The sequence below is a fragment of the Scophthalmus maximus genome, chromosome 14 (genome assembly GCF_022379125.1).
Source record: "Scophthalmus maximus strain ysfricsl-2021 chromosome 14, ASM2237912v1, whole genome shotgun sequence".
Classification (NCBI taxonomy): domain Eukaryota; kingdom Metazoa; phylum Chordata; class Actinopteri; order Pleuronectiformes; family Scophthalmidae; genus Scophthalmus; species Scophthalmus maximus.
Window position 1 is genome coordinate 16591795 of NC_061528.1, and position 24706 is coordinate 16616500.

General features: G+C 46.3%; 1 protein-coding gene across 2 annotated transcripts in view; it reads left to right on the forward strand.

The window, feature by feature from the left end:
- Positions 1-24706, forward strand: part of LOC118282719 (neuropilin-2-like) — an 89431-nt gene that overhangs the window by 14808 nt on the left and 49917 nt on the right. For both annotated transcript variants that reach the window (XM_047337247.1, XM_035604042.2), the window contains exons 3-7: positions 10590-10771; positions 17916-18143; positions 20574-20729; positions 20815-20984; positions 24434-24589. In XM_047337247.1, the coding sequence (XP_047193203.1) occupies positions 10590-10771; positions 17916-18143; positions 20574-20729; positions 20815-20984; positions 24434-24589 (892 nt within the window). The remainder of the gene's footprint in view (positions 1-10589; positions 10772-17915; positions 18144-20573; positions 20730-20814; positions 20985-24433; positions 24590-24706) is intronic.

Sequence of the window (24706 nt, forward strand, 5' to 3'; positions counted from 1 at the left end):
AGGCGGACAGAAAAACAAACAGCCGCGCTTAAAGAAGGTTACACAGGGGATAGAGAATCAGACAGAAAGTTTATAACAACATAAATCTGGGTAGCGGTGAAATCCATTTTTTTACAGCGGCACTGAAAACAAGGTTACACGATGCTTTAAAGAGGAATATGAAGACATAATAAAAAAAACAGATACTACGACAAAGGATGAAACGATAACAAATCTTGGAGCATGTGCAATGGTTTCAGGCCCGGCCAAAATAAAGGTCAAAGACGTCCGCTGAATGCAGTCGCACAGGCTGTGGGTGCAACTTTTTATTCTTTATTCATTTCAAAGAAACTCGGAAAGATGCTGATATGGAGGAGCTGCTAGTTATCGAAGCAGAAGTTTGCCGACGCAAAATGCATGAACCTAATAACTGATTTTGTTTGTCTAAAACAATAACCTGTGCAGGATTCTGTCTTTGCCAGTAGAGTGGCCTTCCTTTACTGTGCCGGATTGTGATGTTATGTAAATCCATCCCACACATAAGAGGAGTGATCCACTGCCTCTCAGGACACACACACACACACACACATGGACTCACACACATACACAAATAAACACACGCGCACGCGCACGCACACACACACACACACACACACACACACACACACACACACACTTTCTTTCCCCCCTCTCCCCTGCTATGTCTCGCTTCCGGTGCCTTCCCATCAAGTTATTAACATTTCAGCCATATCAATTATAGATAGGCGAATTCCCCCACTCAGATGCACCACAGTCATTCAGTCATTTCTTTGTTGGAATTTAAGCATCAATATTTCACTGGCTGGCTGTTTGTTGAAAGGCCTGGACGGTTGAAGCGACCCACTGCGCTGTGGGAACACAAAAAACACGCTGCTTTGTCTCCCTGTCCTCGCCATGTGCAGTACACACTACAGATCTAATCCCTGAATCTGTTCGATGCATGAGATGCTCTCCCCCTTCCTGTCTGCATCTTTCTCCCTCTCTTGTTCATGCTTTGTTTTCTTTTTGTTTTTTACATCCATTTCAAGTCCAGTGGCTTCTTCCCTTCTTATTAATTATGCACATACTGTACAGTGTGTGTGTGTGTGTGTGTGTGTGTGTGTGTCTCTGTACTTGTTCTACATTTTAAGAGCTGTGGATCGTGTCTCAACATTTTTGCTACATTGAGTAATGTCAAGTAAATCATTTTTGGAAAGCGAGTGAGTCTCCGAAGCCATGCTGGTAAGTGAGATGCAGTGTTGGTGGCAACGTCTCCAGCCTAATAGACTGTTATTTACAAGTGTCCTACGGCACAGAGCTATTTAGGTCTACAGGCGCCCAGCGCTCGGAGCGTGTGTCTGTGTCTGTGTCTGTCTGTGTTAGTGTGTGTGTGTGTGCGTGTGTGTGCGTGCGCAAAGGGGTAGGCTGAAATTGAGCTGTTAAGTTCAGAGGGCAAAGGAGAAGACGCTGACTGTTTTTATGTGTGTGTGTGTGTGTGTGTGTGTGTGTGTGTGTGTCTGTGTGTGTGCATGCGTGTGCGGGGGTGGCTGGGGTGGAGGGTATGGTATGTATGTCACACACACACACACACACACACGTCGGGGTCTCTGACCATCAAATATCTATTTGTCTTTAATTGTTGAATTCAACAATCTTTTAAATCATCAGATCAGTATGTAATGTGGTCATTAGTGAGTGTTGTTCCTTCCCTCAAGCTACACACGGACACACACACACACACACACACTCATCTTGTTAGGACAAATGAGGCATCTAGACAAAGACTACATTGTGAACAAGGTAGCTCTATATGGCTCCTCTCAGTCTCATGTAAAAAAAACTCTTAAAACATTTTCATTTGTCCCCCCCCCCAAAAAAAACCCCCCGCATCAACATAACGCTGTTATGAATCGCCACACCCCGGTCAGAAAAGAGTGGTTCTATTACTCTGGGTCACCACGTTGAAGCAATCTAATCTATTACGGTCCTGATTGGAATTTAAAATGGTAATCTGTAATCTATAATGCATCACATTTTGTCAAGCGCTCCTCTGGCGCTGCGGGCAAAATCGATGGAGAGGTGGTCACACACACACAGAGAGAGAGAGAGAGAGAGATGTTTTCATTAAGATTCATATACTGTAGCCATTAAAGTGCAGGGAGACAGCTGGAGGGAGGGGAAGAGACGGAGAGCATGAGTGATAAACACACACACACACACACACACACACACAAACTAAAAGCTTGTGCCCAATATTGCCACGGCCAATGATTGGTCACCGCGACTTTCCTTTTTCCCGTCAAAGTGGCAGCGCGTCAGAACTTAACCGGTGACAGGTTTCAGTTATCCCTCAAAAACTCAGTCTCTAGTTCCCGTGCGTATTCTTTCGAAAAGTAAAAACCACATGACGGAAGTGATGCACAGAGGAATCAACTCTTTGGACGTGGTCAGGTGTGGGTCCGTCTGCGTGTTGTGTTGTGGCTCACAGCCATAATCATTTTGACTTCGTCTACCTTCATTCGCAGTTATAGGGTCGATCAAAGCCATCTTATCTTACTGTACACGTCTGCTGTCCGGAGAAACAATGAAAGTTATACATTTTTTTATCATTGGATTTGTAGGATTGCTGAAACTGTACACTTTTTACAGCCTCTTCATGTTCCGCGTGAGAAGGAAGACGAAAAACTTTATTATTCTTTATGGGGAAAGTTTGACATTCTGGGGGAAGAATTTTCTCTTATGACAAGAGTTAGATAAAAGGATCCGTACAACTCAAGTCTTTGGTTTTTGCGGTGGCGGTGCAGTTTTGCAGTGTTTCTACCTATTTGTGTTCTTCATGCTCTAGTCTACTGACTGCGGCTTCATATTCGCTGTACTGTTTTTTTAATGTTGTGTTGCTTAAAGCACGCAAATGACGTTGAGATCCAAATTTAAACAAAACCCAAGTCTTGACACAGTCCAGTCCTGTTTTTAGAGCGCTTAGGTACCTTTTGTGTATTTGTATTCACGGAGTAGAGGTGAGGCGACACTCTCCACTGATATGAATCTTTATTATGCACACTCCCCTGACAGAAAGTGATATTAAAGTCTGCATGCGGCAACATCTAATGCGGTTAAGGTCAAAGAACGGCTGCAAAATGGTGTTTTTAAAGAATATGTGTAGTCTTTTTCAGGCAGCGGTTGGCTGTGTACTTCCCATTTTCCCCTCAGCTCGGTGCCCTGCTCTGACTCTGAAAGCAAGATCTCTATTTGGAGAGTCTGGGAAGGAGGAGTGTGTGCGTATGTGCATGCACACTCACGCGCACGTACTCACACACACACACACACACACACACACACACACGGGCGAGCGGCTGCTTAGGGAAAAGTGCAGCGTCAGGGTCCGTTGAGGGCCGGCTCAAATCATTCTGACAGCTCCCTCCTCTCTCTACCCTCTCCCCTTTCTTCCTGGCTCTCTCCCTCTCCTCACCCTCGCTCGCCGTTTATTCATCTCTCACCCCCCCCCCCCCCCACCACTGCCCAGTGGAGCCCATCCATCATCTTTCCTCTGCTCTTGCGGCCTTCCTCTGTCCCACCTTCTGTTTTCCTTCCTCCCTATACATGCCTCCTTCTTCATCACCTCTCCTCTCCGTTCTCTACTTCCTCCTATTCAATCTCCTCCCTCTCTCCTTCTGCCCAAAGTCTCCGCTTCCTTCCTTCCTTCCTTCCTTCCTTCCTTCCTTCACTTCCCTCCCCCTCACCCTTGTCCCCCTGCAGTGTGCCAGTCCCTTATCGCCTAGGCCAAATCATTATTCAGCATTGCGTATGAGAAATCGCAGGCAGCAAGCCAAATGCCACGCTCTCCTCCCTTCTCCCCTCTCCCTCTTGAAAATGCACCTATTCTTCTCTCTTTGCCGTTCATAGACTTTTCCTCAGCCCGAATCCGTCTTCATCCTCTTTTATCCCCCAGCCTGTGTCTATCCATCACTTATCCATGTGTCTATCACTTTTTTCCTCATCCTCGCCTCATTCCCCACGCTCGGCGGTCCTCCTTCGCCTCAGTTCACGGCCGAGCCTGTCGCTATCTGCAACAGCGATTACGGGAAACCCGCACACGCACACGCATGCACACACCCACATAGAGGGTAAGGGCGAGACACAAGCGTGCACAAACAAGAGTAAAAAATGCGCACACAGAGGTGAAGGTGTTTTTGAGCTCCGAGATAAACTCGTATACAGCGTTACGTGGCTCCGTGCCCCTTTAGGCAGACAGGCACGTAGGCCGTTTCACGGTTATGTGGCTTACACAATAAGAGTGGAGCAAAGCAGCGAGTTAAGAAGTGATTTATATGACAGAGGAGCTGCAGTCGACGATAATGGTTTCACTAATGATTTAGACCTTGTCTTTGTACTCCGCCTCAATCAATCATTTAACTTCATGCAAGGTTTCTCTTCTCGTCGCTTCTCTTCTCACACATGAGCACAAGTGCGATCGGAGACAAATGCTTCAGCTTTAACTCTGTCGGGATGACACGCGATCGAGGTTTGAACTTTACACCGGATGAGGCGAGCACACCTGACCGGCAGGTGACTGTCCCGAGGACGGCACCAAGAGGAGAGCGGCGGGGAAAGTGATGGGATGTGACACCGGCCTCGGGGCAGAAAAGGGGAAAAAATTAAATAAATAAAAGACGGAGGTAGAGACGAAGAGACTTTATGACAGAGAGTGGAACAGCATGTGGCGCGACAGTGGATGTTCCGTTACCGGCTGTGGGCATTTAGCAGCTGCCTGCATGTTTGAATTAGCATCACGGTGACTCTGCCGGCAGGGGAGTCGCGCTTCCATACAAGCATTTCCCATTGCTAGTGCCGTTTGAGAGCTACTGTATAGAGAGAGAGAGAGAGAGAGAGAGAGAGAGTACAGTCGGAGGTTGACTCACCTGCTTTCAAATGAATCACAATTCCTCACCGGGCAAACGCCACAGTGATCACGCCAGGCGCCCACAAAGAAAAGCAAACTTTTGCTGTTTTTTCGGAAATACTGTACACATTTAGCTGTTTGTCACGGCAAACTGCCTATACTGTACAACCAAGAGCAGCACGGTAGCTACATTCTCGCCGTCAACATCGCTTATGTTCCCCCAACCATCAATGCTGTTGTTTCAGGTGGTTTGGGTTGTATTTTCCGTCTTTGAGACTACGTAAAATGGCGCGGAATTGTTAAAGAAGAAGCCCTAAAGATGTCAAGTGTTGGTCTGTTATGTTCATCTTGGGGTGCAGATTGTTGCCTGGAGTGCATCAAGAAGTCTCTCACTCTCTCTCTCTCTTTCTCTCTCTCTCTCTCTCTCTCTCTCTCTCACACACACACACACACACACACACACTCAAGTAAAGCATGTAATGATGATAATATCAGTGCTCTGATTTACAGACGCTCCCCGAGGCCCTGAAGGTCCGTCCTGTCAATGTTTGTTACTGTAATGACAGTGTGTGCACGTGTGTGTGTGTGTGTGTGTGTGTGTGTGTGTGCGTGTGTGTGTGTGTGTGTGTGTGTGTGTGTGTGTGCGTGTGCGTGTGTGCGGGATGGTTGCCAGTGTTTGTCTGTGAAGGACTGACCCTGATCAATGTGTGTTAAAGCCATAATGAGGAATCGATCGGTTGTCCTGGAGACTACTACTACTACCACACACACACGCACACACACACACACACACACACACACTGCTGTCCAGCAGTAATAGGCCTATTACCTGATAACAGTGAAGTCAGTCATCCTCTTCACTCTCTACACTCTTTATCAAACACTTTTCAGTGACAGACTGACCGCGGCTGCTCGGTGGGAATGTCGGTATGTTCTTGTGTGCACCCGTTCTGAGAGAGTTCACCCTTTGAGTGCTAACCGTTTTAGAAAAGCCATTTCAAGACTGAGGCATATGCATGTAGCAACTCCCGAAAGAGGCTTCATTGGCTTTGATTATGTTTTTGCATGTGAACTTTAAGAATACCGATCAAGGCAATCGCTTTCTTCTAAGAGTTCCTTATGTATGTGTATTGTTTGAAAATCCTTTGTCTCGAGCGATGCACATGAGACATGAGAATAAGAAGTAGGAGTACTTCTCTGAAAGACCGGTAGCAGCTCCTGATCTCCAGCTTCACGGGAGTTATCAGTGCTGTTAGAAGCGTATCTGTGGTCAGAGGGCTTGGCTGCATTCGCCACATCTATAATTGTCCGTGTCTTGTCAGAGAGCCTCACTCACCAACCTTACTTCCCTGGAAACCACCCGTCGATGCCTCTTTTAGGAGTTCAGCTTGAATCGCAATGCGTCAACACACGACTGGAGCTGGAAAGACAGCACGTGTGTGATTCTAGTGGACTCTTTGAGTTCCTCTAAAGTTGTTTGTGTGCGGCCTCCCATGATTTCACTTCCCCTTCTCCGCTGGGGTGAAAACAAAAGAAGGGGGATTTATTTTCACCCCCTTTTTAAAAAAAATAATAACACAGCAATTTAGATTTCTGTTGTATGAACGTAAATCCCAAATTCGAGCGCCCTGTCCCGCGGTAAGGTGATGATTCATTAAGTTCCACGTCGGTTTAGTTTGAATGTTGCTCAGTTCAAATAAGGATCATAGTTTCCCTGTATTTGCCGCAAAGCAAAAATATGAATGACCGCATACAAGAATTCTAAATTGACAAATTGTGTAATAAGTAATGTTTTGAGACTTTCTCTCTCTCTCTCTCTCTCTCTCTTTTGTCACATCCTGACACACTGTCACACGTTACTGCCACTTTGGCCCGCCTTCAGCTTTTTTTAAGTGTGTGTGTGCGTGCGTGTGCGTGCGCGCGCGTGTCTGTCTGTGCAATGCAGACGCTCTGTCTGCAGCTGAGGGCACCCCCGATGTTTGAAGGAAACGTGCAGGTGTAGGAAGACAACTCCCGACCTAGGCAGAGAGGAGTGCGAGGAAGGAGGGGTGTAGTGGCCGAATTGTGTCTGCGTCTGAACCTTTGCCCTCGGTTCACACCAGACAGACTTCACAGAGCCCACGCCCCTTCGAACACACAGACACAAATCTGACACAGGGTCAGATCTTCCATTCCGTCGACTTCCAAATGTGTCTGCTCGTCTCCAGATCCTCTTCCACGACTCAACGCAATCCCCGGGCCTGCACTCCATCACGGGCGCTCGTCCTCCTCTATGTCCCTAACCTCCCGACGGCTTACGTTATCCTCATGTCCTTCGCGCGAGCAAGCGGGAAACAAAAAAACCTGTACACTGCGTGTTAACAAGCAAATCACTGATTGGATGCAGTGAAATATATTTGGGGGAGAGGAGAGAGAGAGAGAGAGAGAGAGAGAGAGACAGATGATGGGATTATACAGTTTGTTAGGAGCTGTGTTCCTCCCACACAGCGACAGATTGGGAGCCTCATACCCGCCTATAGATCCATCCGAGTCCATGGCCGCAGGCCCCCCGTGTGTGCGCATCGGTGAGAGCGTGTGTGTGTGTTTGCGCAGGTGTCTTGTGTGTGTGTGTGTGTGTGTGTGTGTGTGTGTGCTGCGAGGGAGCGATGGAGGGACACCTGTCTCTGCCCGTCCGAGGGGAGGTGTTGGCAGAGCGAATGCAGTGTCATGTTCTCTCCCTCCGACTGCGTCCGTGCACCGCGCTGTTCTCTTTTGGCTCCACGTTGCCGCCGCGTCTTCGCCTGAAAAGAGAGCGTTTGGACTTAAACGGCCTCCAAAGTGGATGACAGCCGCCAGGTTTGGGCTTTTTGAAGAGCGGACGTGGACAAAGGATTATGTTAGTGCCGCTCGCTGTACAGCTGCTGCAGACCTCGTGTTTATTCTGTCAGGTCATTTTTGTCATCACGAATTAACGATTGGATCGCCGTTTTGAGAGCAGCGGCCTGAGAATTACAGCCCGGCCCCCGGTTTGACAGGAAGCATTGTGAGCTCTGATCAAATCCAAAAAAAAAAATCAAATACAGAGCCATTGGTACAGGGTTTCCCAGTGTTTCTTGCCTGGACCTCTCTCTCTGTTGCCCACTCTCTCCTTTCCCTGTCAGCACCGGTAATAAAGCTTGAGTTTTACACTCAAACCTCCACAAATTCAAATAATCTCTCCCCCCCCATCTCTGCCTCCCCTGTCTCCCCCACACACTGGCTCCTGGCCACTGGTTATGCGCCTGACAGCACATTAGGGGAGGCTACAGATGGAAAGGGGAAGGGAGAAAGAGACAGAGAGACGCACAGAGAGAGAGAGAGAGAGAGAGAGACTAGGATGAAGACAAAGAATGGTCGAAAAAAAAGGAAAAGTGTGAAGAAAGCCAAACACCGAGAAATAATTAGGGGAGGAGGGAGCCAGCAAGAGGAAGAAAAAAAGACCTTGTCCGGATACCAAGAGCCGTTCAACAAAGTTGTCATTTCACAAAGGAGGAGGAGGAGGAACCTGTCGCTGGGACGAGGCGTTCTCCAGGGAAAATATGACAGGAGCTGTGGCCCGTGCGCACGCACGAAGGACACACAGATGCGCACCCACATGCGCCACGGTGCCGCGACAGCCTGGCTCACAATTGTGATGATGTTTCCGCGCAGAGCAAGACAGAGAAACACGACGGGGACAGCGGGCGGTGTGTAGCCCTCACCTGTCAGGGGAGAACACAACTCACAAATACGGAGACGCTAAAGACACTCATCCGTGTGCTTGTAAAGCCGACGGGCTCAGCGGCGGTCGCTGGATTCACTCCTGTTGCCTGCGGTTTCCTCGCGTCGCACGGGACGGGAGCTATACGTCCTGAGGACGGGAAAAAAACCCCAAAACAGTTCTTCTCGCGAAGCCGTATTAAAGGGATAGTTCAGTGATTTTGAAGTGGGGTTGTGTGAGTTACTCATGCCCGGTGGTCCCCTCTGCAGAGACTCTCCTCCAAACTCCATGAAATGACATCGCCGATCACCATCTCCATGAGGTAACACATTAACCACGCATGAGTAACTCACACAACCCAACTTCAAAAATTCACTGAACTATCCCTTTAAAGAGATTCACCTCCCATGTCAGAACAAATAGCTGGTCAAACCACCGACTCCCGGGGCTGTTTGTGGATAGATTATCTGTTGGGGTTGAGTGAGTCTCCATGACAGGAAAATAAGCCAATGCCATATCCTCTTAAGTAAAAAAACAAATAAATAAGCGTATCGTGTGTGTGTGTGTGTGTGTTTTGGCTTCGGAGTTTGGCATAACTGCGAATGCATGCTAACAAATAGTGAAAAGATTAGCACCCCTTTTATATTCATGCATCCTTAATGTGTCGGCAGAGCGGCAACAAAATACCATGTGCTTCGCTTTTATCGCCTCATGCTACACGATACCTTCATCTGTTGAGGCACTGGGAGGTCGTCTGTCACTGGCTTATGAAATTTTTCAGAAATGTCGCACCTTTGGCATACTTAAAGCTGTGCATGGAGTTGGCAAAATGACTCTGGGTCCTCTTTTAAGGCTGCGGCCTGTTCATTATGGTGCCTCGTGGGAGATTGAAATTGTTAGAGCAATTAACTGTTCTGCGGGCCGAGGTAATCGATTGTGATGCGGAGAGAGGAGAAGACGTCCGTGGCTTTGCTTTATGGTGAGAAAATCCCTAATTGAAATTGAACTCTTTTTAACTCGGAATCAAAACGTTATGCCCGCCTTGTGGCTCAAGGAATTTATTTTTTCGAGGAAGCTATTTTCGAGGCAGGCAGGTGGGTCTTTTGGTATCCAGACACAGAGGCAACACCCCTGCTGTGGCTCTGGAGATAGGTCCCAACGTTTGGGGTCGGAAAACATGAAAGAACCGGCAATAAAAATAGACTGAAGTCTGCATCCTTCCTTTTAAAGAACCAAACAGTCCCTGGTGCCCTTTTTGGAGATGTGTAATGTTCCGCAATAATTACCATACGCGTGCTGATATATACGGTATAAATACATAGGGACTACTGGCATATCATTTAAAATTTGGACTTGTTGGGGTCTATTCCCTCATTTGATACCAACATGATCAGTTATGAATTAACGCAAGGACAAAGGGGAACCAGGAACGCACTGAACCGTCCTGGGCACAGATGTAAACTGGAGTTTCACTCCTAGTTCAAACGGCTTGACCATGAGATACACTCTTGCCCTATGCGATATTTTTTTTTTCTATTTCTCTTGCACAATACTTGTTCCGCTAACCATTTTTTTTTGTCTGTTGCTTTACGGATATCATCAAACTTGTAATTTACTATTGAGAATGAAAGGTAGACACAGCTGTTCCCCTTGTGCAGTCTGAAAGGGAGCATGTCAGCTTATATTCGTGGCAGTATAATCCATAAAATGATGTTCCGTGGACGGTGACAGCATATATAGCATTAAGAGTATATAATCACTCAATTACAGTGCAGTTACAGAATTTTACAAAAGGGGTTCTCTTTCTGTGTTGCCAGATGCAGTCGATTATTTTCCTCCTCCGTCATCTGTAATGTGCCAGTGTCTTCTGCTGCAATTCATTTGAACTGTGATGACACCCTTCTGAAAGGAAACTTTTCCACAAAGTCCCACAGACTCCCACGTCATTCATGAATATTTGCTTGTCCTCCGCAGGTACGACTACGTGGAGATCCACGATGGGAACTCGGAGACCGCTGACGTGTTGGGGAAGCACTGCAGCAACATCGCCCCCGCGCCGATCATATCGTCGGGCCCCTCGCTCCACATCAAGTTCGTGTCAGACTACGCCCACCAAGGGGCGGGCTTCTCGCTGCGCTACGAAATCTTCAAAACCGGTAAAATGCATGTTTACCGTTGCTGCCCCTTATGTTTTCACTTGTGATTCGGTAATGTTATGACCCTGCAAATCAGATGATGTTAAATGTGTGCAAAGGTCCATGTGTGGACTTATATCAATGATACTGCCAATATAGGCATTTGAACAAGAAGATACAGATATACAGTATGTGCCATTGTGTTGCTTTTAAGTGATTTAAGATTTGTATTTATATATAGTGAAGTGGAGAGCCTGCACGGTGGTGTAGTGGTCACACCAAGAAGGTTCTGGGTTCGAATCCCGGTTCAAACCAACCAGGGCCTTTCTGTGTGGAGTTTGCATGCTCTCCCCGTGTATGCGTGGGTTCTCTCCGGGTTCTCCGGCTTCCTCCCACAGTCCAAAGACATGGGATGAGGGAGAGAATGGACATGCAACCAAGGTCCAAAGCCAGAATCAAAGCGTGGATGTTGCAGTGATGAGGGCACACTATAACCAGTCGGCCACCAGAGTGCCCCCCCCCCCCCCCCCCCCCCCCTTAGGGTGATCCTCGGCTCGGAGTCTATTTCACACGACTCTCCAGAGGGACATTATCTCTGTTCATGACCCATGCACACGGACAGATTTAAAAATGAACGGGACGGGATTTGAGAAGGGCTGCACCTTCACAAATGGGCCATTAGTAACCGTAGTACAAGCTACTCATAGACGAGTCAGCATGCTTCATTAGGTGACCAGGCCCCATTTATCTCCCCGGTGTCATGGGAGACACAGAGAGGGCGACAAGAGACACAGCTGAGGACCCTTGAGAGGCCCTTAGACTGTCCAGGCGAGACATCTCTCCCCTTCATGGCACTTTGTCTGTGTGTGTGTGTGTGTGTGTGTGTGTGTGTGTGCCTGACATGGCTCCCCTTCACGCTGCCATGGGTCAGCCAAAGCAAGACCAATTGAGATCAAGGGCGAGTGAGACAGAGGGGCGCATAGTGTTGGCCCCACTGCCATCTTGTCCCGTTCCCCCTGAAAGCATTCCACACATGCCTGCTTAATTGAGTCCTGAGCCCCTGTTCCCCTGTTCCCCTGACACACACACACACACACACACACACACACACAAAATCCCAAAAGGCCAGTGCCAGCAAGTGAGAAACACTGACAACCCCACGTGTTGTGTTTGTAACCTCAGCCCTGTCTGTGTGTGTGTGTGTGTGTGTGTGTGTGTGTGTGTGTGTGTGTGTGTGTCTTTCGCATGACACCTGGTGGACCTTTAAACAACAACGGTGTCACTGTTCACACCCAAGTACCCTAAGGAGAGACAGAGGACGAAGAGAGAGGGAGAAAGAGAGAGAGAGACTTGAGATCCGGTTTCGAATTGATGTCTTTTGAAACTCTACCAAAGGGAAACATAATTCACTTCTACAGTTATTTCATGGGAAGCATTTCAATCTGTTTTGTGCGTCCATCCTGTGCTGACAGTTGCTATTATAGGAAGAGATGTGACTAATTGTTTTTCCCCATTTCATCATCAACATGTTTAGTTTACAATTTCTGCACACTACTGTTCAAATGATTTTTTATATATATATATATAGTATATATAATTAACTTTTAATGAACTAAGCAAAACTTTCATTTTCACAGTTTGAATGTGTTACTTTTTTAGGAAAAAAGTTCTGTAAGTCCAGGGCTCTATAGACTGTCTGAGATAAAAACATGATAATGTTACAATAATCCCACATGACCACAAACCCATTCTAATAAAGTCTTCTGGGGGTCAACTGAAAAGCATTCCCACTTTCCTCTGAGCAGTAGCTGGGCGAGAACAGTCAATGTGCATGTGTGGTGCACAATATAAAGGAGAGTGCCAGGAGGCATCAACTCACATTACACACGTTCTTTTTGTCCGAATGTGCGGGAAAACATACTCCAAGTTTGATATGTCGTTTTTATTTTCTTTGAATAAAGAAACAAACACGGTTATAGAAAATCTTTGCCAGACTAAATTACCATAAACCCTCAACTCCCACAGAACTTCTTCTATAGATTGTCTGTGCACTCTCCTCCTCTCATGTGTCCATGGCCTCCGCTGTCCTCGCTGTCCCATATACTGTATACTCACTTAAAAAGGACTGAGACACTTGTTGTAAAGAGGCGTCAGCTGCACTTTTTTTTTGTTTTGTTATTCTCTCAATTTTGATTTTCATCTTTCAGACAGAAAATATGATTTCATTGCTCCTTTTTGAGTATAAGAAAATTTAAAGAACAGGCCGTAGTTTAAGTTCATTTAATTGCATGTATCATTTAAACGCAAAAATCTGTCTAGTGTTCTTCGAAAAATCCTTAAGGTCTCCGTGTGATGTCATGTTTCCTGGAAGTATAGATCATGGTTTTCTCCTTTTCGTCTCTCCGTTTCTTTTTCCCCTTGACTGAATATTGTGGAGACGGTCTCTGACCCAGTCCCGTCTGTTACTGGGGTCTGTGTTTTCGAGAAGAGGGAAGGTTTTGCGCAAGCGCGCGCAAGAGTGTGTGTGTTTGTGTGTTTATACGTGCGTGTTGGAGGAGACTTTCCCCCCACCCTCTGGGTGTCCTAATTACTGGACCCCTCAAAGATTAACAGTCTACTCAGTCTGGAAACACGCACGCACAGATGCAGAGACAGATATTTACCACAAACCTCGAACACAACAGTGTGCATATATTCCCTCTACATTTTACACTCACGTTTGCAGAGCAGGTAGAGAACATACAGCATGCAGCTCGTAATCATAGGGATTTAATATGAACGTGAAGACTCGTGCATGTATTGCAACAGCCATCACAAATTTGTGGGCTTGGATGATCAAACAAACAAACCCACCAACCAACAACAAACAAGACGCTACCTCAACACAAATATACACGTGCCGCACTTGTTTCTGTTTACAGCTTCATCACTATGGATACTGTAGTAAAATTCCGGCCAATACGAAAACAGCCACTGGAATGAACAGCCAATCAAATTTTACTGTCTGGGCAGTGCGCCCCCAGCTGTTATTGTGACCCAGAACTCACCAGACACACGCGCACACACACACACACACACACACACACACACACACACACACACGCACACACGTATATGAATGCACTGATGCAGGCTGATTGGTTACTCACAAATGCAGGGGAGCTTACATGTCTGCACGGAATCATTAACTACCCAGACACCCACACACACACACACACACACACACACACACACCCACACACGCTTATTTTTGTCACTCAAGAGGACATTGCATTGCAATAAAAGCCGGGAGACTTCGCTGACTTCTCCTCACCCTCAACCGCAAGCCCGAGCCTAAACCTGAACCTAAACGTTAAACCTCACCTCAACCGAAAATGAAAACTTAAACTGCAAATTCCAATTTTTTTTTTTTTTAAATCTAGTGAGGACCAGCTTTTTTTCAAAATGCGAAGTGAGTACCATAGTAACACTGGGAGAACAGATTTCATTGAGTAATACATTACACACACACACACACACAGACACACAGTCTGCGGGCGGTGTTATGTGGAAGTTATCGTGACAATTCTTCTAATAACTGCTGTTGTTTACATTCTGCCCTGTGCCTTTGGGCCCTTCCCTCTCCGCCTCTGTTTGACTACACATCAAGTCAGTTTATTACACATCACTCGCACCAATCGCAGCGCTCGCTCCTCCTTCCTCTGGCTCTCATCGAGGTTAAGTGGATCCAGATCCTCTCCAGTGATGAGTGAAATGTGCTCTGTGGTGAGATGTAATGAACCAAAAAGTGGAGGCATGATTTACTTCAAAATGCTCAACAAACCTAAAGCCGAACCAGAAATGTAATCGATTCCTCGGCCTGCAGTGCATCATTTGCCATACTGGCTCTGCTAACATTGTGGTTTCTAGGACTGGAAGACGTTTTTCACTCTGCCACCTACTGATGGAGAAGGCATAACAGATAACTTTTCTCTGGTGGAAAAGATTTGCTGGCATTGATTTGTTTGTAGATATGTGCATAAAGATGACAGCGTTTTGAGTTACGACAAACTGGAAAACGCTCCAAGACGCATCAATTTCATCTGCACGTCAAACTCAAAAGACAAATACATCCCTGAGGTACACCGTCAGAGTATCGCTGCATGGCAGCTTTTAGCAAATTACATTTGGGTTGCTAAAGGGGTGATTGTCTTGTGACAGCGCAATTTCACGTGTCAGCAGTAATTGGGTGGAACGGGGAGTTTATTATTCATGGAAATCCCTGCTGTGATCAAGTAGCAGAGGCTGAGATGTAATGTCAAGAGTTTCAGCACCGTGAGCCTCCAACTTAGATGACGTAGGTGGAAACTTAGGTGGAATCCCAAAAAACATATGGAGGAAACTACCTGTGGTTTTGCAGGAGCTGTTGAGCTGAGTGCTAGAGTCTGCGGTGGGTGTGTGTGTGTGCGTGCCTGTGTGTGTGTGTGTGTGTGTGTCAGTAAGTGTATGTTAAGCCTCCACTGCATGTCTACTAAAGTGTGTTGGAGATTGGTGGAGGGAGGTAGGGGAATAATTCGGGGTTTGATCCGACAAACAGCTCATTGGCATGATCGATGGGTTGAATGGAAGTTGACATCTGGGTGCCAGCATACCGCACACATACACACTCACACACACACACACACACACACACACGCACACACACGCACACACGCACACATGCACATACAGCACATGAACGCATACATATTCAAATACTCACAACTTACTCGATTGAACATGTTTGCATGCCAGATCCCCTCCAAAACACACACACTGATAGACCTTGTCCTTTCTCCCAGATCATTTAACCATCAGTCTCAGTGCCAGATCTACCCAGCAACAAACACACACACACACACACACACTTTTGCCCTGACCCCACCCCACAGTGAGACTCGTGTTTCTTTCACACTTGCCCTATTCAAACAGATGGTAAGTGAGTAGAAAAGAATAGGAAATGAGACAGTGGGAGGGAAGGGAATGATAGAGCCGTGAAAGATGAAAAGACGCATGGGAGCATGGTAAGGAAAGAACAGCAGGAGAGGAGAGAGTAAGAAAAGACCAGAAAAGAAATGAAGAGAAGCTGGCGGTAGACACACTTTGAAAAGGAAGGAGAGAAGGGGAGAGGACTTACAAAAGAGAAATCAATAGACATATGTACATACGTTTGGTGTGGATGTGGAACACGCTGCAAGCAGTTGTGAATATTTCTAACAAATTTCAGAAAGTTTTTTTGGGGTATTTGACCATACTTGAAAAAATACTAGAGAGACAAGGTAGAGACAGGAGACAGGGGAGAACTGACGGCGGAGGAGAAAGGAGGGCACAAGTGTTTTTGCGATGTTCATGAACATGAAGTAATGAGAAGGGAATAAAATCGCTTCAGGCAACAGAACTGGTCAGGCAGTCACTCTACGCACACTCACTCCACATTCACTCTACACACACACACACACACACACACACACACACATACTCATAGTCACGCAGAGCCGCACCATCCAGCAAAACACTCTGCGGGGGGGCCAGACGCGAGGGAAACCCCATGAGGGACAGTGTGTGTGTGTGTGTGTGTGTGTGTGTGTGTGTGTTTGCCTGCGTCGGAGGTCATTGCGTGAGGGAGAAGGTCACGATAACAAGCAAATCAGACAAGAAAGTGGGCCACGATTACAGACAAACAGGGAGATGCCAAGACAGACAGGCAATCTCTGCCGCACTAAAAATAGATGTTTCGATGGAAAATAGATGATCGCATGCACGAGGCATTAGTGTAGACTATAAATCTACAGAATCTCGTTTTATAACAAAGCGGATACGATTCAGTCAAATGAAGTATCCGACCACAGCTACTGCTGTAGTGAAATTCCAGAAATAAGAGCAACGGAAGGGGTGGAGACAGGAAAAACAAAATCAGCATCCCCGGCGTCCCCCAGAGAAGTTTATTTGATTTACCGGAGGATTAGCAGAAATGAAGAAATGGCAGGTACATACTGTACGTATGCACGACTCTTACATAGCCTGTTAGTTTGTATTCCGACCGAGTCCATACTACTTTTCATGGAGATCTCCACTGAAGGTAACCAGAGGGTGTAAGCCGGGAAGTTGCCAACATGTTATTTCAACTGCATTGATTGAAACGGATGTGTTACTGTTCTGTCAGATGCTAAAGGGGGAAGGCTGCATAGAAAAAAACGCAGCTGAAACATGTGGACGGTGTGTGGACAGGTTGTTAGTGGAGCGCGGACCTAACTGTACACGGACACGCCCACTTACTTACTTTGTCTTCGTCTACTCATGCGAGCACACGAGCACAATAGCAGGCACCCAAACAGACTGGAGAGAAATGGGTTATCATAAGAGGCTTAGACAGTGTGTGTGTGTGTGTGTGTGTGTGTGTGTGTGTGTGTGTGTGTGTGTGTCTGGTGTTTGGTCATACATGGCTCGGTGGACTGGCATAATGGGACAGTTGGTGTGACCACACTCACTCCCTAATATTTGTACTGTGTATGAGTATTAGTATAGAGGGTATCACAGTAATTTAGAAATGAGGATCCCCAGATTGCCCTGAGATCACTGTGTGCGCATATGTTTGTGTGTGTGTGTGTATGTGTCTGTGTGTGTGTGTGTGTGTGCGTGCACACGCCTGTGTAGTATGATGATATGTAAAGCTCATCATAACAGCGAGAAGCCCCCCAACCACAATCTGTCAACACATTCTGTGATCCTCCCTCCCTTTTTGTGGCCACTTCGAGTGCACACAGGAAAGATTAAACAGCGCTAGCTGTGCTCGCGTTCACCCTCTCAGTGTTTGCCACACATCACATTAACTGCATGTAAAGTACTGCATGTAAAGTACTGCATGTAAAGTACTCGAAACAGAAAACAGCACGTGGTGAGTTGGTTGCGAGTTTCAAGGCCCCCTCCTCTAAAAACAGCACCTCCGACTGTCCAGAATAACATCATTAGTTTGAATTATGATGACAGTCTGAGGCGTCTACACCCTTTTCTAAACAAACTGTGTGCTCACATTTGTCATTTTTCCCGTTGAGGTCACAGTTGCTGACAATCTCAAACGGCTGTTGATGTACATGTTCTACTTGACGTATGTAAAATGCGTTGCGTCTCTCTCGTGTCTCCGTCCCAGGTTCGGACTGTTCCCGCAACTTCACCAGTCCCTCGGGTCTCATCGAGTCGCCGGGCTTCCCTGACAAATACCCGCACAACCTGGAGTGCTCCTTCATCATCGTTGTCCCACCCAGCATGGATGTCACCCTCACCTTCCTCACCTTTGACCTGGAGAACGACCCCCTGCCGGGCGGAGAGGGGGACTGCAAGTACGACTGGCTTGAAGTGTGGGACGGGCTCCCGGGAGGTGAGACGTTGATCAAATCCTTTTTTGTTTTTTGTTTTAAGATCAATAGAGTCTTGATAAAACTGTTGATAACGATGATCTCGGTGGGAGACTCTGGACAATTTTTCAGCCCTTTTCATGAGTCAACACGCGCGGCGAAGGGAAGATGGTGTGTATTCTGCCCTGCCTACATCATTATTGACTGAGTCGGAGCAGCAACTATTTTCGTGGCTATGCGTTGGTAGATGAAAGCTAAGCTCATGGGCAGGATGCTGGCACCTACTCTGGAGACAAGAGCGCAACCTTTCAAGGGGAAAATAGCCGAGAGCAGGGAGGAGAGTGGGGCGGTGAGAGGAGGAATGGTAGAGGGCTCGGATATTTCTGGTCTAGCTGCTGGGAGGACTGGGTGGGCTCAGAAGGATACATCTGAGGCACAAAGACCTTGGATGTGGTTTCAAGCAATGGAAGAGGCAGAGAGAAAGAGGAGAGCGGTGGAATGGCAGTGAAAAGTCCTCCAACGCTGGGAAGACTGGAACAAAAAAGGAGGCGATGCTGAGATGAGTAGAGGAAGGCCAGGAGACTTTTGGTCTGCCTTCAAGAGGAGGACTGGGAAGAAGAGAGGGGAGCGGAGCTGGAGAGGAGGGAAGAAAAAAAACATCTCGGTCTTCATCATTGTGTTTGTTGTGTGGTAATGTTTTCATGAGGACTATTGTTTGTTTTTAATATGCTTTACAGATTGAAACATTATGATTGCTTCATTCTCAAGCACTTAGAAATCACTAATCCCAGAAAGGGAGAGCGAACAATGGGGCCTTTTTATCTCTATAAATAATTTGACTGTATAAAATGAATTTAGCCTGAGGGCGGTGAGCGAGGTTAGGAAAGGTGGTGAAAGGAGAAGAGGGTGGTTTGAAACGATGAATAGAAAAACAAAAAGCCACAGCGTCTTCGCCCTCTTCTCTTCTGAGGATTTAATCGAAGACAAGAGAGGTCAGACCAAGTTGAAAGCAGAAAATGCAGATGGCCAGAAAAGGCTTTTTTCGAGAAAAGGCCGTCAGCTGCGCGTGATGCGGAGTGGTGGCAAGAAGGATAGGCAGGATGAAAGGAGAGGAAGGAGAGTGAACTGAAGTGGGAGGCGGTTGAAAGGTACATATATATATATATTTATATACTTGCTGATACAGACTGGGAATCAGAGGTGAAGGACTTGCTTTTGCCCTCTGCGGGGTTGTAGAGACCTAAACAGGAAGCGGAGACAGGGAAGAAGAAACGCAGGAAAGAGAACAACCATGTGTATATCTCGTAAGGGTAAAAGGTGTGGGAGGAAGGGAGGAGATGTTGAGAGGAGAGGTCGGGCCTGAAGATCTATTTATTCAAAGGGAGAAGAGGAGCATGTGATAAATACGCCAGAGACCTCAGCTCCGACTTGATTAGAGAGAGGAGCACACGGCGTGAGGAGTTTGTGGTCGTTTTGTACGAGCCGGCGTTTTTAGCCTCTACCTCTATGTTTGTACGCGCGGCAGCTTTTGTGTGTGTGTGTGTGTGTGTGTGTGTGTGTGTGTGTGTCAGGTCAGTGTGCCCCTTGTCCGACAGGTCAGGTCAGACAGGGGGCAAATATGGCAAAATTCTGCCAGCTTTATATGCAGCTCAGATAACATTTGTGCACACAGAGGAAGACAGAAAATCCAGACAATATTCTTATCCATAAGGTAAAGATATTAAATAATAAATCCTTAAAGAAATCTTACATTTGTTTGAACAGAGTTCATGCAAACATCTGTAATGATTTATTGAAAACATTTCTTTGTGAAATTCTCTTCTCTTGTCTTAAAGTAAAGAGTTATTACCATTATTTGCTCAAGAGCCCCGTTTCAAATATCCACCCGTTCCAAAGGGGAAGGGGAAAAAAATCAATAACACTGATTGATTGTCTGCTATTTCCTTGTCCTCTATACCTGCTCCGCCTACTTTACAAGCCTCCTCGTGTGTGTGTGTGTGTGTGTCAAAGAGGAGTCAGGGAGGAGCAGGATGAATCTACTTAGCCCACCCCACCCTTTCACACACAGACACACACACACACACACACACACACACACACACACACACACTGTAAAACCATGTCCAGTCCAGGGGTAGTTGGTATGAAGGGCAGAGGGCAGAAGGGTGCTGACCTTAGAGGGTGGCTAGAGATAAAGCAAAAGAAAGAAAACAGTGAAAGTAAAGGATACAAAAATGGGAGGATTGAGGGATGAAGGTATGGGTTAAGAAATAAAAGACTGAAAATCCATTGTGAGATTTGGTTGAGAGGGCTCCTTCTTACACAGTCACGTCATCCTCTCCTGAGTCTCACAAATAAACAGATGAATGGTGTCATGTACTGTAAAAAGGTGCTGACAGCGGGTTTTTTTAACAGACCAAAAGATAATGAAATGGTTCTTGTTCGAATGGCAGTGGGACCCCTGATTGGTCGTTACTGTGGGACCAGGGTCCCTCCCGAGATCCAGTCCTCCACCGGGATCCTCTCGCTGTCCTTCCACACGGACATGGCCGTGGCAAAAGACGGCTTCTCCGCCCGGTACAACATGACGCACAAGGAAGTCAGCGAGAGTAAGTGTGAGAGTCGACGCTTGCCGCGTGTTCTTAAGAAAAGCAAACAAAGTCGAATAATCGTGTAAATCCCTCCTCCCTCCAGCGTTTCACTGCAGCAATGCTTTTGGTTTGGAGTCGGGAAAGATCACAGACGACCAGATCACAGCCTCGTCGAGTTTCTACGACGAGCACTGGCTGCCGCGGCAGGCCCGGCTCAACTACCACGACAATGGCTGGACGCCCAATGAGGACAGCAACCGGGAGTTCATACAGGTGTGTGTTTACCCTCAACTGGAGGTGGCAACGCGACGCTGCGGGTCTTGTTCCCCCACTTTCATAAAATTACATTTTTAAGAATGCCCGAATCAAGGTCCAGTCATATGGTTCTAGTCATAAACAGACTTGAGTTAATAATGCTATATGCTGCTATATGGCCCATTGCAGCCAATTTAACCACTAAAAGAAAACCTTCCTTTAACCAACAGGACAAACACTGGGGCTTCATTTTAACGTCTTTATGGTTTATAAAAGGGAAAAAGCATGGAAGCTTTTTTTGTAATCTTTGCAAAATGTCATGTTAAATATTGACCTGTCTGAGTTTGGACCAGTTGTTCAGCTAACGTGACCATGCTGTCCTGCCAAAGACTGATTATTCTCATCCTAAATGTTTTAAATGTTCACTTCTTTTAAGGGTTTTTCTGCTTTCCTTTCCTGTTAATCTCCTGGGGACCTCTTACATTTAGATTCAAGATCCAAGATTCAAAGGTTTCTATTCGTCACTTACTCATACAGGATGCGCAGTGAAATGTTTTTCTGTGCTCAAATTAGAAAAAATAGCTCTAAACCCCCTCCCTGGGGTTCCGCACACGCCAGGTCTGGACTTACTGGTCTAAACTATTAGTTGCTCACTGACTGGTCTGGCCGCCAGCTGCAAGGCTCAGTTGACTCTTAGTTTTAGAACTAAACTAACAGTCACACTGCAGAAAATAAGCTAGTCAGATTCAGGCTGTCTTTGCAGGGCTCAGGTCTTAACTCTTGATCGGATAGCCCACGATTGGATATTTGTAGAACTGATGACACATTCAGTACTTATTTAACAGAGAAGCAAAGCCACGAAGGTGCCAATGTTTCGCTCGAAAGAAACAGGAACACAGACAATGCCGTTTGTGGCAGAGATGAAAGCTGACTTTCATGTCGGGGACAGTTTCTCTTATTGGAATTAGTGTACAAAAAAAAAAAAAAAAGATCACAATCACAGATAGTCTTAGACATGTGTCAAATAAAAGCAGTTATTGTTATCGTCAGAGCTCCGCTGTAGCACAGGCCTTGGGCCTGAAACATAAAGAAAAGGGTATTGTGGCCAAGAGGCAGCACAAGGCCAATAAAACGTCCATCATTCTCACACTTCCTTCCTGTTTTACTTTCACCGCAGCCGAAGGCGCTCTCTCTCTCTCTCTCTCCAATCCACTCTCAAAATCATGTGACATCAATGAACTTGAATCATTAATCAGTTGCCGGAGAGAAAAGAATAATTTGCTCATGAATGTTTTATGCTTGACATTCGGATCGGCCCATATAGAATAATCCCCAATCCACGGAGAAACCCCCTGATTTGGTATTTTTTCAATTGTTTGTGACGGATCCGATCTGTGCGTGAAACCGGTTTGACCGTTTGCTGGGAAACTCTCTCTCTGATGCCGTCCCTGGCTCTGTGGTCACCGGTGTTGTGGTCGGGTCGCCGCGTTCCACAGAGGCTCTCAGCTGTTCCCCTGCGTTAACACGTAGCAGGGACCAAAGCCCCTGTGTGTGTGTGTGTGTGTGTGTGTGTGTGTGTGTGTGTGCCTGCATGCGTGTGTGTGTGTGTTTGTGTGTGTGTGTGTTTATGTGTGCAACAGCTCCTGTCTTGACAAGCAGCTGTCATAAATGCCAATGTGCCTCTCCTTCCAGCACCCCATGGTCTTTAAGCTGACTGAGCCACGTGTGTGGTTTAAATCTGTCTCTATAGCACTTTCTCTGATGCATCTCGTGTTATTCTATTCTATTCTATTCTATTCTATTCTATTCTATTCTATTCCATTCTATTCTATTCTATTCTAGCCCATGGTGCAGTGAGGTGTGCTGCAGATTGATGATGTGAGCACTGGTGGCTCCATTATTCTAACAGCTCTGTGATTGATGAGGAACCTTTTCTTGGAAGCATCTTGCATCACTCTCTCTCTCTCTCTCTATCCCTCATTTGCTCTTCTCCTCCTTCTCTCCTTCTCTTCTTTCTCTCCCTCCCTTTCTCACTTACTCCATACCTCTCCTTCTCTGCTCATCTGTGCCTCTCCTTGGTTCCGGACTATCGATTAGTTGTCTTGGTGGATCTCTGGCTGGCCCTAAGCATGTAGGCACGTGTGCGTATGTGCGCCCATGTGTGTGAGTGTGTGTGTGTGTGTGTGTGTTTGAGTGTGTGTGCGTGTGTGTGTTGGAAGTAATCTAAAACACCTGTCTCCCTGACAGATAACAAACGCAGCATTTTACCTCCCTGAGTGTTTTGTACTACACCCCAGTGGGACACACAAACACACACACACGCGCGCACTGTGCACACACAACAAGCTTTGATTAATCTACAGGTTTCAACAGCCTCAACGGAGGAGAATAAATGCTATGACCCACAGCGGAACCTTTCTCTGCTTTTGACTTTTTCTGCAGCCTGACTCTTTTCTTAATAAAAGTATTGTTTAAGTAAAGGCACACATCTCCAGTCGCAGTCCTAACATATTATATATATATATATATATAACACGCAATTCATTTGAATGGAGAGCTTCAAAAACTGCGAAATGACAATGTTAAACAGTTTTAGGTTTTTATTTGTCTCTGGTAGGGAACCATTGTAACTACTATAACTGTAAACAAAACACAATTCTAACTTTAGAAGATGACTGTACTAAAAGTGAATAACTGCATCAGGTTTGTCGATATGCTGAGCGAAATGACAAAATTTATTTTACAGCAGCAAAACGTTACAGGAAATGAATATTCTGTCTTCTATTTCCTCAGCGGTCATCAGTGGAATCCTGACATTTAACTTTAACGTATTTTTAAACCTGCAGTTTTACATATGTGGTCAGCTATAACCCATCGTGTTGAAATATATTCCCCCCCAAAAAACAAATATGAGCTCTTCACAAAGTGTATCTACCCAAAAGAACACTCAGTTAATAGGAGGAGCCCGCATCCAGCAACACAGTGCTGTGCGCGTACAGAATGCAACACAGCGAGCAACATGCCAGACACGTAGCATAGCTTCCACAATCAGGATGGGGAGGTGATCATGGCTATTGTATGGGAGGAAATTAAAATAAGTCATTAGGGTCATTGCCATCGCTCTGCCATGAGAAAGACACAGAGAGGGGGAGATGAGGAGGGGAGAGTGCTGGAGGTGAGAGATAGAGGCTCATTGGTCCTTTTTTTTGCTTTAGGAGTTTCATCATGGTGTTAATGACTTCACTTTTGGTTAATATGAGAAACATAATTTGATTTAGATCAGAATGTTATCTGTTATTAACAGTTTAGGCTTTTATGGCTTTTATTATGATTTTTACACCAGGAACTCCTTCTGAAAGCAGCTGACTTGATCAGTCCTCATCGTCTTTGGATCCTTTTTTATGTTTTGTCGCCGATGTTTTTCTCAATTTGAATCAAACGTGTTTTGCTCTTTCTCTGGCCGACAGGTGGATCTGCATACTCTGAAGGTGCTGACGGGCATCGCCACGCAGGGCGCCATTTCAAAGGAAACAGAAAAGGCCTACCATGTCACCACCTTCAAGCTTGAGGTCAGCACCAATGGAGAGGACTGGATGGTCTACAGACATGGCAAGAATCACAAGGTACAGTAGGCCCCGCGCGGGTACATGCACAAACACACATGGCCTTCGGAGGCGGCCTGAAAAGAAGTCGGCGGGCAAAATTAAAAAAGAATGTCTGGATGCTCTTAGGTGACACGC